At 43.3% G+C, this 22,697-nt stretch overlaps 1 protein-coding gene across 3 annotated transcripts in view; it reads left to right on the top strand.

The window, feature by feature from the left end:
* The first annotated feature begins 1,181 nt into the window (after positions 1–1,181).
* CRLF3 (cytokine receptor like factor 3) overlaps positions 1,182–22,697 on the top strand; it is a 45,849-nt gene continuing 24,333 nt past the window's right edge. For all 3 annotated transcript variants that reach the window (XM_035300869.3, XM_002748203.6, XM_078373878.1), the window contains exons 1-2: positions 1,182–1,388; positions 21,399–21,606. In XM_035300869.3, the coding sequence (XP_035156760.1) occupies positions 1,260–1,388; positions 21,399–21,606 (337 nt within the window). In that variant the 5' untranslated portion in view covers positions 1,182–1,259. The remainder of the gene's footprint in view (positions 1,389–21,398; positions 21,607–22,697) is intronic.

The following is a 22,697-nucleotide window of genomic DNA, read 5'->3' on the forward strand; positions in this document are numbered from 1 at the left end:
TCACTGCAACCTCTGCTGCCCGGGTTCAAGCAATTCTCCTGCATCAGCCTCCCAAGTAGCTGGATTACAGGCACCTGTTAACATGCCTGGCTAATTTTTGTATTATTATTATTAGTAGTAGTAGTAGCAGAGACAGGGTTTCACCATTTTGGTCAGGCTGGTCTTGAACTCCTGACCTCGTGATACACCCGCCGTGGCCTCCGAAAGTGCTGGGATTACAGGCATGAGCCACCGTGCCCAGCCTGATTTTTATTTGTGGTAGAGATGAGGTTTCACTATGTTGGCCATGGCTGGTCTTGTACTTCTGACCTCCGTGACCCACCCGCCTTGGCCTCCCAAGGTGCTGGGATTGTAGGCGTGAGCCACCGTGCCTCGCTGATACCTGGGTTTTAGTAACCTCCCCTAAGGCCTGAGCTGCTGAGAGACAGCAAAACAATGATTTAAGGACCAGGGCTCTCGTGTCAGACCTGGGCTCAAATCATGCGGCTTGGAAAAGTCAATTTGCCACTTTTTTAAAAAAGTATTTTTTATTCAGAGACAGGGTCTTGCTCTGTCGCTCAGGCTGGAGTGCAGTGGCTCCATCACAGCTCACTGCAGCCTCAAACCCCAGGGCTCAAGAGATGGTCCCAGCACAGCCTCCCAAGTTGGGACTACAGGTGTGCTCCACTGCGCGTTGCTAGTAGCAGTAGTAATAGTAGTAGTAGCAGCAATAGTAGTAGAAATAGTAGCAGTATCTTTGGCGAGGCAGGGTTTCGCCGTGTTGTCTAGGTTAGTCTCGAACTCCGGGGCTCCAGGGCTCAAGCGATCCGCCTGCCTCGGCCTCCCAAAGGGCTGGGACTTTGAGCCACAGCCCCGGGCCAATTCCCCACTTTATCCCTCAGTTTCCTCGTCTGAGCAATGGAGATACATGTAGCGCTGAAGGTTAGACAAGAAAGCGATGAGTTAGTTGTGAGACGCACCTGGCGAGGGTGCTGGTTATCAGTCTCGGCAGGCCTCAGCACGTTTCCCAAGGAGGCCCAGCCGGAGGCGCTGTGCAGCAGCGGAAGAGGCGGGGTGAGCCACTGGGCGGGCGGCGCTGGGACCCGGACGCCACTTGCGCTAGGCGCCGCCGCGCGCCCGTCAATCAAGGTCGTCGTGGGGCGTGGCGCGGCGGGGCGGGGAGGGGCGGGGCTTCCGCCTGCGCAAAGCCTCGCCGGGCCGCTCGGAGGCGCCAGGCACAGTCGGGAGTTCGCGCCAGCTGCAGCCGCCCTCGCGGCCCGATGAGGGGGGCGATGGAGTTGGAGCCTGAGCTGCTGCTGCAGGAGGCCCGCGAGAGCGTGGAAGCGGCGCAGAGCTATCGGCGGGAGCTGGGTCACCGGCTTGAGGGGCTGCGGGAGGCGCGGAGGCAGGTCGGAGGGCCGCGCCCTAAGGGGCGCTGTGGGCCCGGGGGTGGCGCGGGTGCAGGGCGAGGGCAGGGAGGGCTTTGAGGGGCGGGGGTGTCAGAAAACTCTGGAGTAGGGAAGAGGCATTCATTGAAGGTGAAGAGAGACCTAGTGGGGTCTGGGCACGGGAAAGGTAGAAGTTGGGGAGGTCGTATGGGAAGTTTTGGGGGTGGAGGGAGGGTGTGAGGAGCGTTCCCTGAACTGTGGGACAGTGGTGGGAGTAGCGGTGGCTTCCGAAGTTGGGGAGAATGAGGGACCAGAGCAGAATCCGAGGGGGTCACGCGGGTAGTGATGAGTCGAGGGAGGAGACTATTTGGGAAAACCTGCGGGGGGTAGACATGGATTTTAGAGACCCTGAGGAAAGGGTGGGACAGTGACCTGGGAAAGCTGAAAGTGGAGACAAAATGGATATTGGAAGTGGAGGACTAAGGGGCGAATGTGAGGGAGAGGTAGAATTGAGAAGCAGTAGCATTGACAATAAATGAATTCGGTTAATGCCTGAATATACGATCTTGAATGCATTTAAAAAGTCGTTTAGAGTAATCCCGTTCTAGAAGGTTTAAAATTTAAGGTGAAAGTGAAGCTATGTTGGAAAAGCAGAAGAAGGAAAATGATTTTGTTGTCCTTGAGAGAGGGAATACAAAGGTATAGGGAAATGAAAAAACAGATTTTAAGAGAGGAGTGCTGAAAGGAAAAGCTAAATATACTTTCAAGTGGTGCAGTTATCTGTTTCACGGGGATTGAGTTATCAAAGATACAGGAAAGTCCTGTGGTTTTTCTACAGCCTCGAACATATACAGAACAAGATATAACCTGCTGCCATTGGGAGATAGGACAGATAATCTTCAGGCTGCTATTAAAACACAACTGCTTAATAAGTGCTTTTTTTTTTTTTTGGGCAGAGTCTTGCTCTGTCACCCAGGCTGGAGTGCAGTGGCGTGATCTTGGCTCACTGCAACCACCACCTCCCAGGTTCAAGTGATTCTCCTGCCTCAGCCTCCTGAGTGGCTGGGATGACAGGCGTGCACCACCACCCTCAGCTAATTTTTTTGTATTTTTACTGGAGACGGGGTTTCACCATGTTGGCCAGGCTGGTCTTGAACGTCTGACCTCGTGATCTGCCCAGCTCAGGATCATGAGGCGGGCAAAGTGCTGGGATTACAGGCGTGAGCCACCGTTCCCGGCCATTAAGTGCTTTCTGAGTGAGTGAGATTCCATCTGAATTTCTCTGGGTCACACTTAGTATTAATTAATCTATATGGTCATCTTAGAACTCCCATGCTGCATAGAACCCGAAAATGGTAGAAAAGTGCTGCCTTAACAGTGTCTTTGGATATTCTCATCATTAGGGACACAACATGTTTTGGGTTATATATATATATGTAAAATGTATATAAACATATGTAAATATATACGTGTGTGTGTGTGTGTGTATATACATATATATGTATATATATATATACTTTGAGATGGAGTCTCACTCTTGCTCAGGCTGGAGTGCAGTGGCACTGTCTCAGCTCACTGCAACCTCCGCCTCCGGGTTCAAGAGATTCTTCTGCCTCAGCCTCCTGAGTTCAAGCCCTTTTCCTGCCTCAGCCTCCGGAGTAGCTGGGATTACAGGTCTGCACCACCACACCTGGCTAATTTTTGTATTTTTAGTAGAATGAGGTTTCACCAAGTTGTCCAGGCTGGTCTTGAACTCCTGACCTCATGATCCACCTACCTTGGCCTCCCAAAGTGCTGGGATTTTATATATTTAAAAATATTCGTATTTGCCCAGCTGGGTTTTATATATTTAAAAATATTTGTAAAGCCAGTGTAGGCCAGGCATTGTTTGTATTTTAGCAGTGAAACCAGAAGCAGAATCTAGATATGATTATCCCGATTTGCTGAATATTTTCAAGGCCTTTCAGTGTACTCATCTCAATTTCTCTTTGAAAGCATCTGCATTATTCCTTCTGCTGTTTTGAAATAGGGACTCTAGATCTAAGACATTGTATAAAAAGAAAAAGATTAATATACCTCTTATTATAGGACTAACATTTCAACCAGTTAAGATATATTATATGTGAATGTGACTATTATTTGTGCATTCTCAGCATTAGCAATTAAGAAGCAGTAGAGTTGACACTAAATGAGTGAGTTTAGCACCTGGGAGTAGTTATTAATTTCTTGTGATCTTGGATACATTAAAAAAATTATGTGATTATGCCTAGATGGTTCAGTATTCAATTTTCAAACCTATATATTTTTTTCATTTTATATCCAACAATTTAAACACAGGACATGCTTTTCTGTAATTCAGTTTAGTATGAGATTTGTTTTGTTTTTGAGGCCCATTGTCTTGGGCTTCAGACAGAAAACACTAAATGGATGTCTGTCACAATTAGGTTCCTGATGACATTGCCTTCTGACTAGACTGAGTAATAACGTAGTTCTCTTTTGTGAGCATGAGTCTCTTTTGGGAATGTGTTTTGTGCCGATGGCGGTTAAAACAGCATCTCTCGAACTCTAGTGGATTGTGCATGTTTGGGTTTGTGGCATAAGTCCTCTGTCAACTTGCATTTTAAGGAAGGTCTATGGTACAAAAATATTATCAAAATAAGCAGCTGCTTTTGTTTGGTGGTTAGGATATTTTTAGGGTTCCAGTCATTTTCAGAATAACTATGTAAAATATATGGCACTTTAGTCAAGGATTCTGCATGGGAGAAACATGAGAAGAACGGAGAGGAAGGGATGCTACCTGTTGTCTATATTTTTTACTTGCTGATTTTATATCTTTTTGGCATATGATTTTTTTTTTTTGAGACAGGGTTTTGTTATGTTTCCCTGGCTGGTCTCCAACTCCTGGGCTCAAGGATCCTCCCACCTCTGCCTCCCAAAATAATGGAATTACAAGTGTAAGCAACTGTGCTGCCTGGCATGTGATTTTTTTTTTTTTTTTTTTTTTTGAGACAGTTTCGCTCTTGTTGTCCAAGCTGAGTGCAATGGGGTGATCTCAGCTCACCGCAACCTCCGCCTCCCAAGTTCAAGGGATTCTCCTGTCTCAGCCTCCCAAGTAATCTGGGATTACAGGCATGCGCCACCATGCCAGGCTAATTTTGTATTTTTAGTAGAAATTTCTACCAAAATCTCAACATGGGGTTTCTCCATGTTGGCCAGGCTGGTCTTGAACTCCCGACCTCACGTGATCCTCCCGCGTAGGCCTCCCAAAGTGCTGGGATTACAGGCGTTAAGCCACCATGCCCGGCCTGTGATTTTTTTTGTTGAGATATAATTCACATGCTCTGAAAGTCATGCCTTAAAGTTTACAATTCGTGGTTTTTAGTACATTTACAGAGTTGTCCAACCATGACCACTGGCTAATTCAAATATATTTTCTTTTCTTTTTTTTCTAAGATAGGGTTTCACCGTGATGGCCAGGCTAGTCTTGAACTCCTGACCTCAGGTGATCCACCCACCTCAGCCTCCCAAAGTGCTAGGATTAAAGGTGTGAGCCATCACGCCGGGCCTCAAATATATTTTTATCACCCCCAAAAGAACTCCTTAGCTGTCATTCCCATACCCCCGGCAACCATAAAACCACTTTCTGTCTCTATGGATTTGCCTATTCTGGACATTTTATATAAATGAACTCATACCATGTGTAGCCCCTTGTGACTGACTTCTTTGACTCAGAATAATGTTTCAAGGTTCATTGAAGTGGTAGCATGTAACAGTACTTCATACCTTTCTATGGCTGAATAATGATTATGTGGATATACCATATTTTATTTATCCATTCATCAATTACTAGACATTTGAATTATTTCCACTTTTGACTATTATGAATAATGCTGCTATGAAGAATTTGTGTACAACTTTTTGTGTGGACATGTTTTCAGTTCTTTTAGAATATAGCTAGGAATTGCTGGATCACATGGTAACTTTTTGTTTAACTTTTGCAAAAACTCTTGGCATACCTTTTATCTTTTTTTTTTTTGAGATGGGGTCTTGCTCTGTTGCCAGGCAGGAGTACAGTGGGATGATCCCAGCTCATTGCAACCTGTGCCTCCCAGGTTCAAGCGATTCTCCAGCCTCAGCCTCCCGAGTAGCTGAGACTACAGGCATGCACCATCATGCCCAGCTAATTTATTTTTAGAGACGGAGTTTCACTCTTGTTACCCAGGCTGGAGTGCAATGGCGCGATCTCAGCTTACTGCAACCTTTGCCTTCTGGGTTCAAGTGATTCTCCTGCCTCAGCATCCTGAGTAGCTGGGACTACAGGCACGTGCCATCACACCTGGCTAATTTTTTGTATTTTTGGTGGAGATGGGCTTTTGCCATGTTGCCCAGGCTGGTCTCCAACTCCTGAGCTCAGATGAACACCTGCTTTAGCCTCCCAATGTATTGGGATTGCATGCTTGAGCCATTGCACTCAGCCTTTTTTTTTTTGCCAGAGTCTTTCCCTGTCACCTAAGCTGCCAAGCTGGTGACATGATCAGAGCTCACTGCAGTCGTCTTCCTGGGCTCAAGCCATCCTCCTGTGTTAGATCCCCAGATTCCCAAGTAGCTGGAACTTTAGGTACACACCACTATGCCCACCTAATTTTGTTTAAATTTTTTTGTAGACATGATGTCTTTCTGTGTTTGTTAAGTCAGTTTATTTCCTTTTTTTTTTTTGTTTTTTTTGAGACAGAGTCTCACTCTTTTGCCCAGGCTGGAGTGATGTGGCACGATCTTGGCTCACTGCAACCTCCCCCTGTTGGGTTCAAGAGATTCTCCTGGCTAGGCGTGGTGGTTCACGCCTATAATCTCAGTACTTTGGGAGGCCGAGGCGGGTGGATCATGAGGTCAAGAGATCGAGACCATCCTGGTCAACGAGGTGAAACCCCATCTCTACTAAAAATACAAAAATTATCTGGGCATGGTGGTGTGCCCCTGTAGTCCCAGCTACTCGGGACGCTGAGGCAGGAGAATTGCTTGAATCCCGAAGGCGGAGGTTGTGGTGAGCCGAGATCGTGCCATTGCACTCCAGTCTGGGTAACAACAGCAAACCTCCGTCTCAAAAAAAAAAAAAAAAAAAGAGATTCTCCTGCCTCAGCCTCCTGAATAGCCAGGATTACAGGCGCCTGCCACCATTCCCATCTAATTTTTGTATTTTTACTAGAGACAGAGTTTCACCATGTTGGCCAGGCTGGTCTCAAACTCCTGACCTCAGTGATCCTGTCCACCTTTGCCTCCCAAAATGCTGGGATTACCACCACACCTGGGTGAACCATTGCACCCAGCTGCCAAGCCAATTTCTAACACCTGAGCTCAAGCATTCCTTTTTGCCTTGGTGTCTCAAAGTGCTAGTATAACAGGTGTGAGCCTGTATGTACCTGGCCTACCTTTTCTCTTTGCTTTAGTTTCTTATCCTTCAAAATCGCACATGAAATTTGTCTTGTGTTAAGAAATCATGTTGTATGAACATTTAGAAGGAAGAAGAATAAAAATGTCTTTTAAGTTATTCTGTCAAAACTGTCAACATGTAGCAGTTTCTCCTCTTGTGGTTGAGTTTGGGTCCTACCCTGTTTTTAGAGAAAAGGAAGTTCTGTGTAGGAATGCAAGGATTGCCTGTAACTCTTAATGTTTGAGTAAGTTATAGGCTAGAAAGCTGTTCATTGTCTTCAGGAAATCAGATAATGTTTACAGCCAACTTGGCCTAGCTGATGTCAAAATCATTAAGAATAGTTCTCTGTAGTTCGCTGGAATCCTTGGTGCTAAGATGCTAAAGAAATTAACTCCCACTCTCCTTAAGTTCATTCACTCATTAAGTATTTATTCGGTGCCTACTGTAGGACCGGGAAACTTCTAGATCCTAGATTCTGTGCTCAAGGAAACAGAATACTGCCCTCATGGATTTATGCTTTCCTCTTTCCTTTGGTGGCTGATCATTAGGTTACTACCCCTAAAAACAAAACAAGAAAAACCTAAGTACTTTTTATGTATTCATTTTTAGATTTCACTTCTATCATATCTTTTATCACTTGTTCTATTTCTATAGCATTGGCTTTTCTGCTTGTTACAAGTAGAGATAACTGATCAAGATGTCACGTAGTGCTGTCAGCTGGCCACTCAGGCCTCACAGAGTGTCACCACCTTGATGACATTGTCAAAGTCAGGGCCTGGTCTTCAAGCTTTGTAAGTTTAAAAACATCATCTTTGTACATTAATAAAGGGGAATTAGTTGAGGTACTGGAGGTACCTACAGTGAGAAATGCCAGTATTTTAGTCTCTGTGTTCTAGTTCATTCTATAAAATGACTGTGTTAGCTTTCAGGTACCTTTTGGTATTCTGATTCAGTGTTTCTCAGGACACTGACAAAAGCAATTCTCTGCTCCTTCAAGAGCAAATGGTAAGCTCCTGGTACCTAATTAAGATACTAGTTGGTGGCTGGGTGTGGTGGCTCACGCCAGTAATCCCAGCACTTTGGGAGGCCAAGGCAGGGTGAATCACTTGAAATCAGGAGTTCAACACCAGCCTGACCAACATGGTGAAACCATGTCTCTACTAAAAATACAAAAAAATTAGCTGGTGTGGTGGTGGTGGACATCTGTAATCCCAGCTACTTGGGAGGCTCAGGCAAGAGAATCACTTGAACCCAGGTTGCAGTGAGCCGAGATTGTGCCACTGCACTCCAGCCTGGGCAACAAGCATGAAACTCTGTCTCCAAAAAAAAAAAAAAAGAAAGAAAAGAAAAGAAAAAGAAAAAAGATACTAGTTGGTGAGGGCCCTATCAGGCTCTGCCCAGTGGTGTCCCTTAGATGCTTGCTACTATGAATGTGGTCTGTGACCTGCTGCAGTGGCATCACTGGGGAGTTTGTGAAGAATGCACAATCTCAGGCCCCACCCAGACCTACTGACCCAGAATCTGTGCTTTAGCAAGATCCCCAGGTGTGAGATGTATGCACAATAAAGATTGAGGCTGCTGTTAAATGAAAGTCACTAACAGAGGGAAAAAAAAATAAAATAAAGATTGAGGCGCATTGACTTAGAGTACATCATTACTACTTCATCAGCTCTTTACTGATTTCTGTAGTCTAAAGGTGTAGCCTCATAAACTGCTGTGGTTTATTCTCAAGATTAAAACATTGTTTGAAATAGTAGACATTTGTTAGATAATTATACAAAGGTAAAGAAGTGAGTAATTGACAATCTCAAGCCAGTGCTTGTCCTAGCATTTCTTAATGTCTATAATGTGACCATTTGGTGAATAAGTCTTTTATAGTATTTTGTTTTCATTTTTTAAATTTATTTTTTTGGTTGGTTTGTTGTGGTGTTTTTTCTTCAGACCAGATGTTTTCTTTTCTTTTCTTTTCTTTTTTTTGAGACAGATTCTTACTTTGTCGCCAGGCACCAGGCTGGAGTGCAGTGGTGCGATCTTGGTTCACTGCAACCTCTGCCTCCTGGGTTCAAGCAGTTCTCCTGCCTCAGCCTCCCGAGTAGCTGGGACTACAGGTGCACGCCACCATGCCCAGCAAATTTTTGTATTTTTTTAGTAGAGACGGGGTTTCACCTTGTTGACCAGGATGGTCTCGATCTCTTGACCTCGTGATCTGCCCGCCTTGGCCTCCCAAAGTGCTGGGATTATAGGCATGAGCCACCGAGCCCGGCCTCATTTTTAAAATTATTGATTTCAGATAACTTTTTGAAGGTTATTATTCTTGATATTCCTAATGTATAATATTATTCTTGATATTCCTACTGTGTAACACCAGATTCTCTATAGATCGTATTCCTACACAATTTGAAAACACATAGCATACTAGTTAAAGACAGGGATGAATGTAGCATTTACTCGAAACAGGTGGGCACAGTGGCTCGGGCCTGTAATCCCAGCACTTTGGGAGGCCAAGGCAGGCAGATCGCCTAAGGTCAGAAGTTTGAGACCAGCATGGCCAACACGGTGAAACCCTGTCTCTACTAAACATATAAAAAATTAGGAGGGTATGGTGGCACTTGCCTGTAATCCCATTTACTTGGGAGGATGAGGCAGAAGAATCGCTTAAACCTGGGAGGTAGAGGTTACAGTGAGCCAAGATGGCGCCACTTCACTCCAACCGGGCAACAGAGTGAGACTCTTGTCTCAAAAAAAAAAAAGTTATTTCAGAAAGCCAAGACAGGAAGTCTTAGTAGCTTAGCAAAGAAAAGAAAGCTGTTATTGCTCCTTTTATCTCCCACTTCCCCTTCTGTTACCCATTTTCAAAACACTACAAAAATCTAAACACAATTTTTTACAGTAGTAGTACTTAAAATGTTCCTAACATAGTATTCAAAGAAAAGGTTAAATCCAGATAATAGGAAAAGCCAAGAACAGATGAAATAATTTTAAAATAACCTTTAGTTCTCCTACTTACAACTGCAGTTAACATTCTGATGTATTCTTCTATACATATCCTGCAAAGTTGAGAGACTACTGGATATGCAACTTTGTATGAGTTTTTAATTTTTGTTAACATTATAAGCATATAAGCATTTACCAAGAATATTTTCCGATGCATAGCTTTTGTTGTGGCCTCAAATGATCTGCCCGCCTTAGCCTCCCAAAGTGCTGGGATTACAGGCATGAGCCACCATGCCTGGCCCAGCCTTTTTTTTTTTTTTAACTGAGGGCTATTAGTCAGTCACTGATATTTGCAGTTATTGTAGTTGTTCCTATTAGCCTTGAGAGCTTGAGAAACTAAACTTTTCTAATCTTCAGTTTCCTTCTCTGTAAAATAGGGATAAGGATAGAATCTACTTTACCTGGCCATTGTAGGAATTAAAATGAGAAACTTATTTAAAATGCTTAGCACAAGGCTGGGTATGATGGCTCATGCCTATAATCCCAGCACTTTGGGAAGCCGTGGTGGGCGGATCACGAGGTCATGAGATCGAGACCATCCTGGCCATGGTGAAACCCTGTCTCTACTAACTCTACTAAAATACAAAAAATTAGCTGGGCGTGGTGGCACATGCCTGTAGTCCCAGCTACTCAGGCACCTGAAGCAATGGAATTGCTTGAACCCAGGAGACAGAGGTTGCAGTGAGCCGAGATCACACCACTGCACTCCAGCCTGGTGAAGAGCAAGACTCCATCTCAAAAAAAAAAAAAAAAAAAAATGCTTAGCAGAGTGCCTAGGAGATAAGAGATTCTTAATTAGTATTAGCCATAATAATACTAAATGTTCTTGTTATGTAAGATGATGTCCCCTACTCCTCCAACTGACAGTTTTTTCTTTAAATGTCTCCTCTCTTTTCCATTGCAATGCTCTTTTTATGCTCTGATGGCAGTTTGTGGCTACCCCAGTTATGTAAGAACATAATTCATTTCATGATAATTACTTTTGCATGCCATCTCCATTACCAGAATCAGAGTTTTTGAGGTGAAGACCATGCTTTATTCATCTTTATAACCCTAATTTCTGCCCTCAATAAATGTTGAAAGAATGCCTTTATGAATATTGTGGGTGTAATTTTGCAGACATTCTTTTTTAGGTTGTCTGTGATCTTGAGTATGTGCACTCTATTAGTACAGATAATAGAGAATTAAACATGTATTTTTTCATATGGTTTGTTTACTGCTACATAATAAAACTGTGCTAAAATTTAATGACTTAAAAAACAACCATTTTTTTTGCTTACAACTCTGGAAATTGATTGGGGCTCAGATAGGTAGTTCTCCTGGGTTTGCTTGGCAACACTCTCGTGGTTGCAGTTGAGGCTGGAATGTCTGACATAGAATGTCTGACATTTCACTTATATTTGGAGACTTATTATTAGCTAGTCTCAGTTGGAACACTGGCATACTTGGGCCTTGCTGCCAATCTCTCGGCCTCTATTCCTCCCTTCCCATCTTTCCCCTTCCTCTCCCTTTCCCCTTGTCCTCTCCAGCAAGACAGGCATATCTTTCATGTAGCCTCCAAAATGCAGATGTTGACAGGTCTTCTGAAGGATGAGGCCTGGAACTGGCACAGGATCAGTTTCACACTATTGCTATGCACATGTGACCGCATTGCTAGTCTCAGGCCCAGCCCAGATTCTGGGGGAGAGGACCACACAAGGCCACTACTACTTGCAAGTGTGAATTCTTGGTTCATCGGGGGCCACTAATGTCACAGATTACCAAATCATTTAATATACGTTTTCTTTTTGAAAGTTCTCAAGAAGGCTGGGCGGGGTGGCCCAAGCCTGTAATCCCAGCATTTTGGGAGGCCAAGATGGGTGGATCACGAGGTCAAGAGATCGAGACCATCCTGGTCAACATGGTGAAACCCCGTCTCTACTAAAGATACAAAAAATTAGCTGGGCATGGTGGTGCGTGCCTGTAATCCCAGCTACTCAGGAGGCTGAGGCAGGAGAATTGCCTGAACCCAGGAGGCAGAGGTTGCAGTGAGCCAAGATCGCGCCATTGCACTCCAGCCTGGGTAACAAGAGCGAAACTCCATCTCAAAAAAAAAAAAAAAGAAAGTTCTCAAGAAGCATTTAAAAAAAAAAAAAAAAGCCTAAGTATAAGAGAAACAAGGGGAAACATAGCAGTGGTTACAAGTCTGTTCTTGAGTCAGACTCAATTCAAAATCTCTGCCACTTCACTAACTGTGATGTGGCCAGTTTTATTTCTCTGACTCTCATGTTACTCATCTACAGATATTTTCTTCACAGGGTTATGGTAGAGTTAAATGAGACCATGGGTACAATTTTACCTGGCATACAGGTACTCAGTAGATGATAGCTGCTGCTGTATGGTTACTGTTTTCATTATTACTAATGATTAATGTCTTGGTCTCAGTACAAAGACAAATAGCTAATGTAATATACATTTCACGTGAACTGAAAAAAAATATGTTAATTAACTTTTTCAATTTTAGTTCAATTTTTACAATTTACTTCAATTTTATTTTATATTATTTATTTATTTATTTATTTTTGAGACAGAGTTGCTCTGTAGCCAGGCTAGAGTGCAGTGGCACAATCTTGGCTCACTGCAACCTCTGCCTCCCAGGTTCAAGTGATTCTCCTACCTCAGCCTCCTGAGTAGCTGGGATTACAGGCATGCACTGCCATGTCCTGCTAATTTTTATATTTTTAGTAGAGATGGGGTTTCACCATGTTAAGCCAGGGTGGTCTCGATCACCTGGCCTTGTGATCCGCCCGTTGCCTCGGCCTCCCAAAGTGCTGGGATTACAGGCATGAGCCACCACCTGGGCTGGAACTTTGTAAGTTTTAATGGTCTGTTACATTAAAGGTTTTAGTGGCAAATTATTTCAAATATTAATCAACATAAACAATGAATTACAGTTTCCTTTTTGAAATCTTGATTTGCCTGTCATTTGTATTCTTTTTTTTTTTTCAAGAGAATTAAATCGTTTATTGATTACACATGATAATGGATGATACACAAGCTTCATTCCCATCTATAATTTTATCTGGCACCATTATTCAATTTAGATATATTGCATAGGATATGCCAAACAATCATCTTTATAACCAATAATTCCATGATTTTTGCTTGGGTAATTCCTTTTAATCGTGAACTTCAGGTCACAACAGTAACTATTAGTTCAACTACACCAAGGTTTCTGAAGACATTGGCTTCTCCACCCAAGCATGTTGTATATAAATTCCAAATAGAACCTGGCATCACCCTGAAGAAATTCTAACTTCACACTGTTGGGGAAATTTACCAAGATGGCTTCAGAGTAGACTAACTTTACACAGCACATTAAAAAAAAAGACATTTATTCAGCGTCACGATCAGACTATTACATTTAGCAATCAACAGCAAAAAAAAAAAAGAAAAAGAAAAAATCTACATTAAAACCCTTTGTTGGAATGCTTTACACTTTCCACAGAACAGAAACTAAAATAACCTGTTATACAATTAGTCACAAATACAGTCCTCTAGTTTTTTGCCCATACACATGAGTATTTGTCTAAATCATGTCTTCTTTGCAGCAGCTAGGCCCTGCCACCACTGTGCTTGGCTGAGTTCACAAATCTGTTGTAACCTGTAGCTTCCCTGTCACTTCTCTGGCTCTCCTCTCCTGCTAAGCTTTGTTTCCTAATTAAAATCTTCTGCCACTGCCATAGCTACTGCTGCTACTGGAACCGCCATAGCCACCTTGGTTTCGTGGTTTGGCAAAGTATTGGCCGCCACCACCATAGGGGCCAGAGCTTCTGCCTAAAAGTTTCCTCCCTTCGTGGGTCCAAAATTTGAAGACTGATTGTTGTAACTGCCAAAATCATTGTAGCTTCCACCACCTCCAAAATTGCCTCCATCATTACCAAATCCATTATAGCCATACCCACTGCCACCATATCCACCACCACCACGGCTGCCACCAAAGCCACCACGACCACTGAAATTTCCTCCACGACCAAAGTTGTCATTCCCACTGAAACCACCTCCACGACCACCACCAAAGTTTCCAGAACCACTTCGACCTCTTTGGCTGGATGAAGCACTAGCCATCTCTTGCTTTGACAGGGCTTTCCTAACTTCACAGTTGTGGCCATTCACAGTATGGTATTTCTGAATGACAGTCTTATCCACGGAGTCATGGTCGTCAAAGGTTACAAAGGCAAAGCCCCTTTTCTTGCCACTGCCTCTGTCCGTCATGATTTCAATCACTTCAATTTTTCCATACTGTTCAAAATAATCTCTTAGGTGATGTTCTTCAGTGTCTTCTTTAATGCCACCAACGAATATTTTTTTCACAGTTAAGTGGGCACCTGGTCTTTGAGAATCTTCTCTTGAGACAGCTCTCTTTGGTTCCACAACTCTTCCATCCACTTTGTGTGGCCTTGCATTCATGGCTGCATCCACCTCCTCCACAGTTGCATACGTGACGAACCCAAAGCCCCTGGAGCGCTTGGTGTTTGGATCTCTCATGACCACACAGTCTGTGAGCATTCCCCATTGCTCAAAATGGCTCCTGAGGCTCTCATCGGTTGTTTCAAAGCTCAACCCTCCAATGAAGAGCTTCCTCAGCTGTTCCGGCTCTTTAGGAGACTCTGACTTAGACATGATCGCGGGGAGAAGAGAGACTTTAACGATGCTGCTTCGGCAGCGTCCACGGGCAGAAAGGAGCAAACTGACGAACGTATCTCTGTCATTTGTATTCTTAAGTCTGTTTTGTTACAAATCATCACAGTTGTTTTTTCCTTGAATGGTTAGGTAGCCTTTCAGACTGATTGGTTGTCCGCTACACAATTCTTTACACAGGGACAAGAAATACTACTTTTTTTTTTTTTTTTGAGACAGAGTCTTACTCTGTTGCCAGGCTGGAGTGCAGTGGTGCCATCTCAGCTCACTGTAACCTCCACCTCCCGGGTTCAAGTGATTCTCCTGCCTCAGCCTCCCGAGTAGCTGGAACTATAGGCACCTGCCACCATGTCCAGCTAATTTTTGTATTATTAGTAGAGACAGGGTTTCGCCATACTGGCCAGTCTGGGCTCGGACTCCTGACCTTGATCCGCCTGCCTTGGCCTCCCAAAGTGCTGGGATTGTAACAGGTAGGAGCCATCGCACCTGGCCAGTACTACATGTTATACCAAGAAGTGTTTATCCAATATGTAATTTACAGATTGATCTGGGATCTTTTTTATTTATTTATTTATTTTTAATTTTTATTTTTGAGGTGAAGTCTTGCTTGTCGCCAGGCTGGAGTACCGTGGTGCCATCTCCGCTCACTGCAGCCTCTGCCTCCTGGGTTCAAGTGATTCTCCTGCCTCAGCCTCCTGAGTAGCTGGTACTTCATGCGGGCTCCACCATGCCCAGCTAATTTTTATATTTTTAGGAGAGATGGGGTTTCACCATGTTGGGCAGGATGGTCTCAATCTCCTGACCTCATGATCCCCCCACCTTGGCCTCCCAAGGTGCTGGGATTACAGGCGTGAGCCACCACGCTCAGCCCGGAGCTCTTTTAAAATAGTGTTCTGTGGCTGAGTGTGGTGGCTTACGTTTATCATCCATTCACTTTGAGAGGCCGAGGCAGGAGGATTGCTTGAGTCCAGGAGTTCAAGACCAGCCGGCACCACATGATGAAAATCTGTCTCTACAGAAGATACAAAATATAGCTGGGTGTAGTGACACATGCCTGTGGTCCCAGCTACCTGGGAGATTAAGGTGAGCGAATCACCTGAGCCCAGGAGTTCAAGGCTGCAGTGAGTTGTGATCGTACCACTGCACTCCATGCTGGACGACCAAGTGAGAACCTGTCTGAAAAAAAAAAAATCTATTCTGTAAGTATAAAACACCTTGGTGTAACGAAAGAGCATGGTCTTTGGAGTTAGACTCTTTCTGGCACTGTGAAGACTTGGGTAAGTTGTCTTCTTTGGTCCTCACTTTCTGGAACTATATTGTGAAGATTTATTGAGTTAACAGTGAACACATGGAACCATTGGTACCACAGCAATCTCGGCTCACTGCAACCTCTGCCTCCTAGGTTCAAGTGATTCTCCTGCCTCAGCCTCCTGAGTAGCTGGGACTACAGGTGAGAGCCACCACGCCCAGCTAATTTTTGTATTTTTAGTAGAGACAGGGTTTCACCATGTTAGCCAGGATGGTCTCAGTCTCCTGACTTCATGATCCGTCTGCCTCAGGCTTCCAAAGTACTGGGATTACAGGCGTGAGCCACTGCACCTGACTGGAGCTACATTTTAAAATTATTTTCATAAAGCCAAACAAATGAACCTGATTCATTACATGATTGGATTAAAGGTGGCTAGGTTTAAATCATGAACTATTTCAAGGAGAAGAAAATGATCCCAGGGTAGTATCAAGTTTGAAATCGCAGTGGTTGGGATTCTATGAGCAAAAGGGACAAAATTTACAATGAGGGTACAAGAGATGAGTTTGGAAATTGATTCTCAGTTTTTTAGCTCTCTCTCTGTTTTGTGTTCACATACTTCCTTTTTTTCTGAGGTTCTCAAATGAAAACAAAACATAAGCTCTGCAACAGTTGAAGGAGCTTTTGAATTCTTTCTAAAGAGGAAATTGACTTTACCTAACCAGTGCACTTCCTGTGTGTGCTGTATCCGCTAAAGAGCAAGACAGTATCTCGGCAGCATAATGCTCAACTGCAGAATTTCCTCTTGGTTGTTCGAAATGTGTTACAGCGCTCTGACATAAGGTCTTCATTTATTCTGGTATCTGTAATGTGTATACAAAGCACCTGAGGGTCCTGTTAAAAATATAGGTTCTGGGAGAGGAAGAAGAAAGAAAATTCACGTGCCGACTTAGCAGTTCTGGGTGGGGTCTGAGATTTTGAATTTCTAAGAGTATCCCAGGGGATGTGTTAAAATCATAAGCTCTTCTCTCTGGTTCTCTTAGAAAGTTCTTTGAAGCAAACGTGATTACTGCATTTTCACTCAACAGCATTTGTTTGCCAGGTTCTATGTAGATGAGGGCCCAGTTTGCAAAGAACCTATAGTTGAGTGGTGAGCTGAATCAAGTACAATTTGGGTTTATGGCCTCTCTTTCTTTCTTTTTTTAATTTTGACTTGGATTTATTTCACAGAAATTCTTTGGTAACTACGGAAATTAGTTAACAATTAATTTAGAATTTCTCTTTGTGATTTAAATAATTTTACTAACTGTACAAATATTACTATAACTGCATTAATGTCAAATGGAGATAAAAGGGCCAGATGAGGTGGTTCATGCCTGTAATCCGAGCACTTTGGGAGGCTGAGGCGGCGGATCACCAGAGATCAGGAGTTCAAGACCAGCCTGGCCAACGTGGTGAAATCCTGTCTTTACTAAAAATACAAAAAATTGCCGGGTGTGGTGGTGCGTGCCTGTAATCCCAGCTACTCAGGAGGCTGAGGCAGGAGAATCTCTTGAACCCAGGATGCAGAGGTTGCAGTAAGCTGAGATCGCGCCACTGTACTCCAGCCTGGGGGACAAGAGTGAAACTCCATCTCAAAAAAAATAAAAAGGAGAGAAAATTGTTTCTATGATCTGCCCACCCAGTAAATCAGACTGCTCTTTTTCTGTTGTAGTCCTTGGCCATGGGCATTTTTTCTTTTTACATGGTCATGAACATTGCTGGAAAACAATATTGTACTCTGCTTTTTAAATTTAGAGAGAATTTAGAGAATAAATATAAAGCTTGTAAATTTATCTATTAAGTATTGAAATATCTATTATTCATATTTTTATATGTTCTTTCTTGGTGGATTTTTTTTACACTTTAAACTTTCTTGCTAAGAGAAAGTTAACAAAAGGGTTATGGTAGTAAACAATATGTCCTATGAAATTAAGATGATAATATCTGGAAAATAAAGTATGTTTTTGCTTTAACTTAACGGAGTGGCTTGTAGTTAGAATTTTCCCATTAAGTGAGAGAAAATGTATTGTATGTTATCTGAATTGTTTTTTGAGAGAGGGCCTTGCTTTGTCGCCCAGGTCAGGGTGTAGTGGTGATCCTCCCATCTGGGCCTCCCAAAATGCTGGGAATACAGGCATGAACCACCATGCCTGGCCTGTTATCTGCAGTCTTTAAAATAAAAATCTGGATCAGGTGCAGTGGCTCACTGTCATATCTCCTAGAATATGGGTTCTTAATCTGAGATCTGTAGACTTAGGGCAATGTTTCTCAAAGTGTGGGCTGCAGAATTACAGGTGTGCTTGGAAAAAATAAGAACGCCATCCATGCAGTCCTTTAGCCCCTCCTGTCAGTTTCTGGTTCAGTAGGTTTGGGATGAACCTCTGCAGTCTGATTATAACAAGTAGCCTAGATGCTCCTTCTGCAAACCAAGTTTTGTAATTACTGCTCCAGGCAAGCCATGGTTTGGCTCTGAGGGAATTTGTAAACTTTGGAAATGGAATAATTTTTTAGGGTATAGATCATTCATTTTGGGGAGAAGAGGCTTTGTTTTTTCTTCTCTTTCAATAACTTTGAAAGGAAGAGTCTTTATAAACCTCTCATTTAGATTCACAAAGAGTACTATGATTCAAAAAGGATTAAGTCATTGTTCCAGCTCTGCCTCCTACAAACCTCTTTGGATTTTAAATAAATTTTTGGTTTTCTTTTAGCATAATCAGGGCATTTTATCCATGAGGTAAGTTGTTTTTTGTGGCTTTTTATTTTTATTTATTTAGAGACAGGGTCTCACTGTGTCATCCAAGATAGAGTGCAGTGGTGCAGTCACAGATTACTACAGCCTCGACCCCCTGGGTTCAGGTGATCCTCCCACCTCAGCCTCCTAAGTAGCTGGGACTACAGGTATGTGCCACCATGCCTGGCTAATTTTTGTCTTATTTATAGAGACAGGGTTTCTCCATGTTGCCCAGGCTAGTCTCAAACTCCTGGGTTCAAGTGATCTTCCTGCCTCAGCCTCTCAAAGTACAGGGATCATATGTGTGAGCCACTGTGCCTGACCATGGCTTTTTTTTTTTTCTTGAGATAGAGTGTTTTTCACCAAGGCTGGAGTGCAGTGGCACGATCTCGGTTCACTGCAACCTCCATCTCCAGGGTTCAAGCAATTCTACCTCAGCCTCCTGAGTAGCTGGGATTTACTGGCGCCCGCCACCACACCTAGCTAATTTTTGCATTTTTAGTGGAGATGGGGTTTCACCACATTAGCCAGGCTGGTCTTGAACACCTGACCTCAGGTGATCTACCTGCCTTGGCTTCCCAAAGTGCTGGGATTACAGGAGTGAGCTACCTTGCCTTGCCCTGACCATGGCTTTCTAATCTACCATTTCTTTGCTGTTTTTTAGTAAAATGTATTTTAATCCTCTCATAATTAAACAATTTTTAGTATTGAAACATACAATTTTCAAGAACTGCTTTGTACAGATAATAATTTATACCATTTATTTATCTAGTACAACAATGTGCCATTTATTTTACCCACTGTAGTACATAGATTATTTTAACTTATCCTCACAGCAACTCTCCATGGAGTAACTATTATTTCTTTCTTTCTTTTTTTTTTTTTTTTTTTGAGACGGAGTTTTGCTGTTGTTACCTAGACTGGAGTGCAATGGCACGATCTCGGCTCACCACAACCTCCATCTTCTGGGTTCAAGCAATTCTCCTGCCTCAGCCTCCCAAGTAGCTGGGACTACAGGCACGCACCATCATGCCCAGCTAATTTTTGTATTTTTAGTAGAGATGGGGTTACACCTTGTTGACCAGGATGGTCTCAATCTCTTGACCTCGTGATCCACCCGCCTTGGCTGCCCAAGGTGCTGGGATTATAGGTGTGAGCCACTGCGCCCGGCCCCCCCTTTTTTTTTTTTTTTAATTGAAACGGAGTCTTGCACTGTTGCCCAGGCTGTAGGACAGTGGCATGATCTCGGCTCACTGCAATCTCGGCCTCCTGGGTTCAAGCATTTCTCCTGTCTCAGCCTCCCAAGTAGCTGGGACTACAGGTATGTGCCACCACGCGCAGCTAATTTTTTTGTATTTTTAGTAGAGACAGGGTTCCACCATGTTGGCCCAGATGGTCTTGATCTCCTGACCTTGCAATCTACCCGCCTCAGTCTTCCAAAGTGCTGGGATTACAGGCGTGAGCCACTGCACTCAGCCTATTTCTTTCTTTCTTTTTTTTTTTTTTTTTTTTTTTGAGATGGAGTCTCACTCTGTTGCTGAACTGGATTGCAGTGGTGCAATCTCGGCTCACTGCAACCTCCATCTCCCGGTTTCAAGCAATTCTCATGTCTCAGCCTCCCAAGTAGCTGGGATTACAGGCCCACCCTACCATGTCCATCTAATTTTTGTATTTTTAGTAGAGATGGGATTTCCCCATGTTGGCCAGGCTGGTCTCGAACTCCTGACCTCAAGTGATCTGCCAACCTCAGCCTCCCAAAGTGCTGGATTATAGGAGTGAGGCACCGTGCCTGGCCGAAGTAACTATTATAATGCTCATTTGACAAATAAGGAAATTGAGGCATGAAATACTTAATGAACTTAACCAAATTGACATAGTTTGTGAATGATGAAACCAAGATTTGGCTTATTCTATCTGACTTGAAGGCCAACTCTGTGTACTCCTGCCTGTTTGTGCAAATGAATCACATTTGGTTTATCAACGAATGAAAGATGTATGTATACAATGGAATAGTATTCAACCATAAAAGAGAAGGAAATTCTGTCATTTGTGACAGCATAGATGAACCTGAAGGACATTACTCTAAGTGAAATAAGCCAGATACAGAAATAAAAAAAATACTGCATGAGCTCATTTATATGTAGCATCTAAAAAAGGTCGAAATCGGCCAGGCACGGTGGCTCATGCCTATAATCCCAGCACTTTGGGAGGCTGAGGCGGGTGGATCACGAGGTCAAGAGATCAAGATCACCCTGGTCAACGTGGTGAAACCCCATCTCTACTAAAAATACAAAAGAAATAGCTGGACATGGTGGCGCACTCCTGTAGTCCCAGCTACTCGGGAGGCTGAGGCAGGAGAATTGCCTGAACCCAGGAGGCGGAGGTTGCAGTGGGCCAGGATCACTCCATTGCACTCTAGCCTGGGTAACAAGAGCAAAACTCGTATCTCAAAAGAAAAAAAAAATCTCAAAATCATAGAAGCAGAAAATAGAATGGTGCTTGCCAGGGATGGAGTTGGGGATGAGAAGATGTTGGCCAAAGGGTACAAAGTTTCAGTTATTAAGTGGAGTAAATTCTAGAGATCTCAAGTACAGGATGGGGACAATAGTTACTAATACTGTAGTGTATACTTGGAATGTGTTAGGAGAGATCTTAAGTGTTCTCACCACACACAAAGGTAACCATGTGAAGAGACAGATATGTTAATTAGATTGACTATAATAACAGTTCGCTATGTATATATATATCAAAACATCACACCTTAAATTTATATAATTTCAGTTAATTTTTTTTTTTTTTACTAAATTGAAGATGATAGTTATGCAGTGCTTTTAGATTACTGAGAATTATCCCTATGGATTAGCCTTTTTTAGAGATTCTGATTTTGAGTATTTTGTTATTTCTTTTTAGATCAAAGAGAGTGCATCACAGACAAGGGATGTTCTCAAACAGCATTTTAATGATTTAAAGGGAACCCTTGGGAAGCTCCTGGATGAGCGATTGGTGACCCTTTTGCAAGAGGTGGACACCATTGAACAGGAGACCATTAAACCACTAGATGACTGCCAGAAGCTCATAGAACATGGAGTCACCACTGCAGAAGACTTAGTCCGAGAAGGTGGGAGACCAGGGAGCCTGTTGTATTAGTTCATTTTTACTGCTGATAAAGACATACCCAAGATTGGGCAATTTACAAAAGAAAGAGGTTTAATGGACTTACAGTTCCACATGGCTGGGGAGGCCTCACAATCATGGCAGAAGGTGAAAGGCACATCTTACTTGGTGGCAGACAAGAGAAGAAAATAAGAGCCAAGCAAAAGGGGTTTCCCCTTAAAATACCATTAGATTTTATGAGACTTATTCACTACTGAGAGCAATATGGGAGAAACTACCCCATGATTTGGTTATTTCCCACTGAGTCCCTCCCACAACACATGGGAATTACGGGAGTACAATTTGAGATGTGATTTGGGTGGGAACACAGAGCCAAACCATATCACATGTTAAAGATGGTTTGTGGCTGGGTGCGGTGGCTCAAGCCTGTAATCCCAGCACTTTGGGAGGCCGAGATGGGTGGATCACGAGGTCAAGAGATCGAGACCATATCCTGGTCAACAAGGTGAAACCCTGTCTCTACTAAAAATACAAAAAATTAGCTGGGCATGGTGGTGCGTGCCTGTAATCCCAGCTACTTGGGAGGCTGAGGCAGGAGAATTGCCTGAACCCAGGAGGCGGAGGTTGCCGTGAGCCGAGATCGCGCCATTGCACTCCAGTCTGGGTAACGAGCAAAACTCCGTCTCAAAAAAAAAAAAAGGTTTGTTCAGATTGACACTTTGCTGATTTCTCAGGATAGCAGGCTTCTTGCCAGCCATGGGGTTCTTAGAATGTTCTTACCTAGAGACAGTTTGTAATATAGGATGACAGATATACAGTTAGGTATCCCCATGGCAAGTGCAATTGAAGTGTTATAAAACAATACAGAATATGGCCGGGCTTGGTAGCTCACACCTATAATCCCAGCACTTTGGGAGGCTGAGGTGGGTGAATCACAAAGTCAAGAGATCGAGACCATCCTGGTCAACAAGGTGAAACCCTGTCTCTACTAAAAATACAAAAATTAGCTGGGCATGGTGGTGCATGCCTGTAGTCCCAGCTACTTGGGAGGCTGAGGCAGGAGAATTGCTTGAACCCAGAAGGCAGAGGTTACAG

The sequence above is a fragment of the Callithrix jacchus genome, chromosome 5, assembly GCF_049354715.1.
Source record: "Callithrix jacchus isolate 240 chromosome 5, calJac240_pri, whole genome shotgun sequence".
Taxonomy (NCBI): Eukaryota; Metazoa; Chordata; class Mammalia; order Primates; family Cebidae; genus Callithrix; species Callithrix jacchus.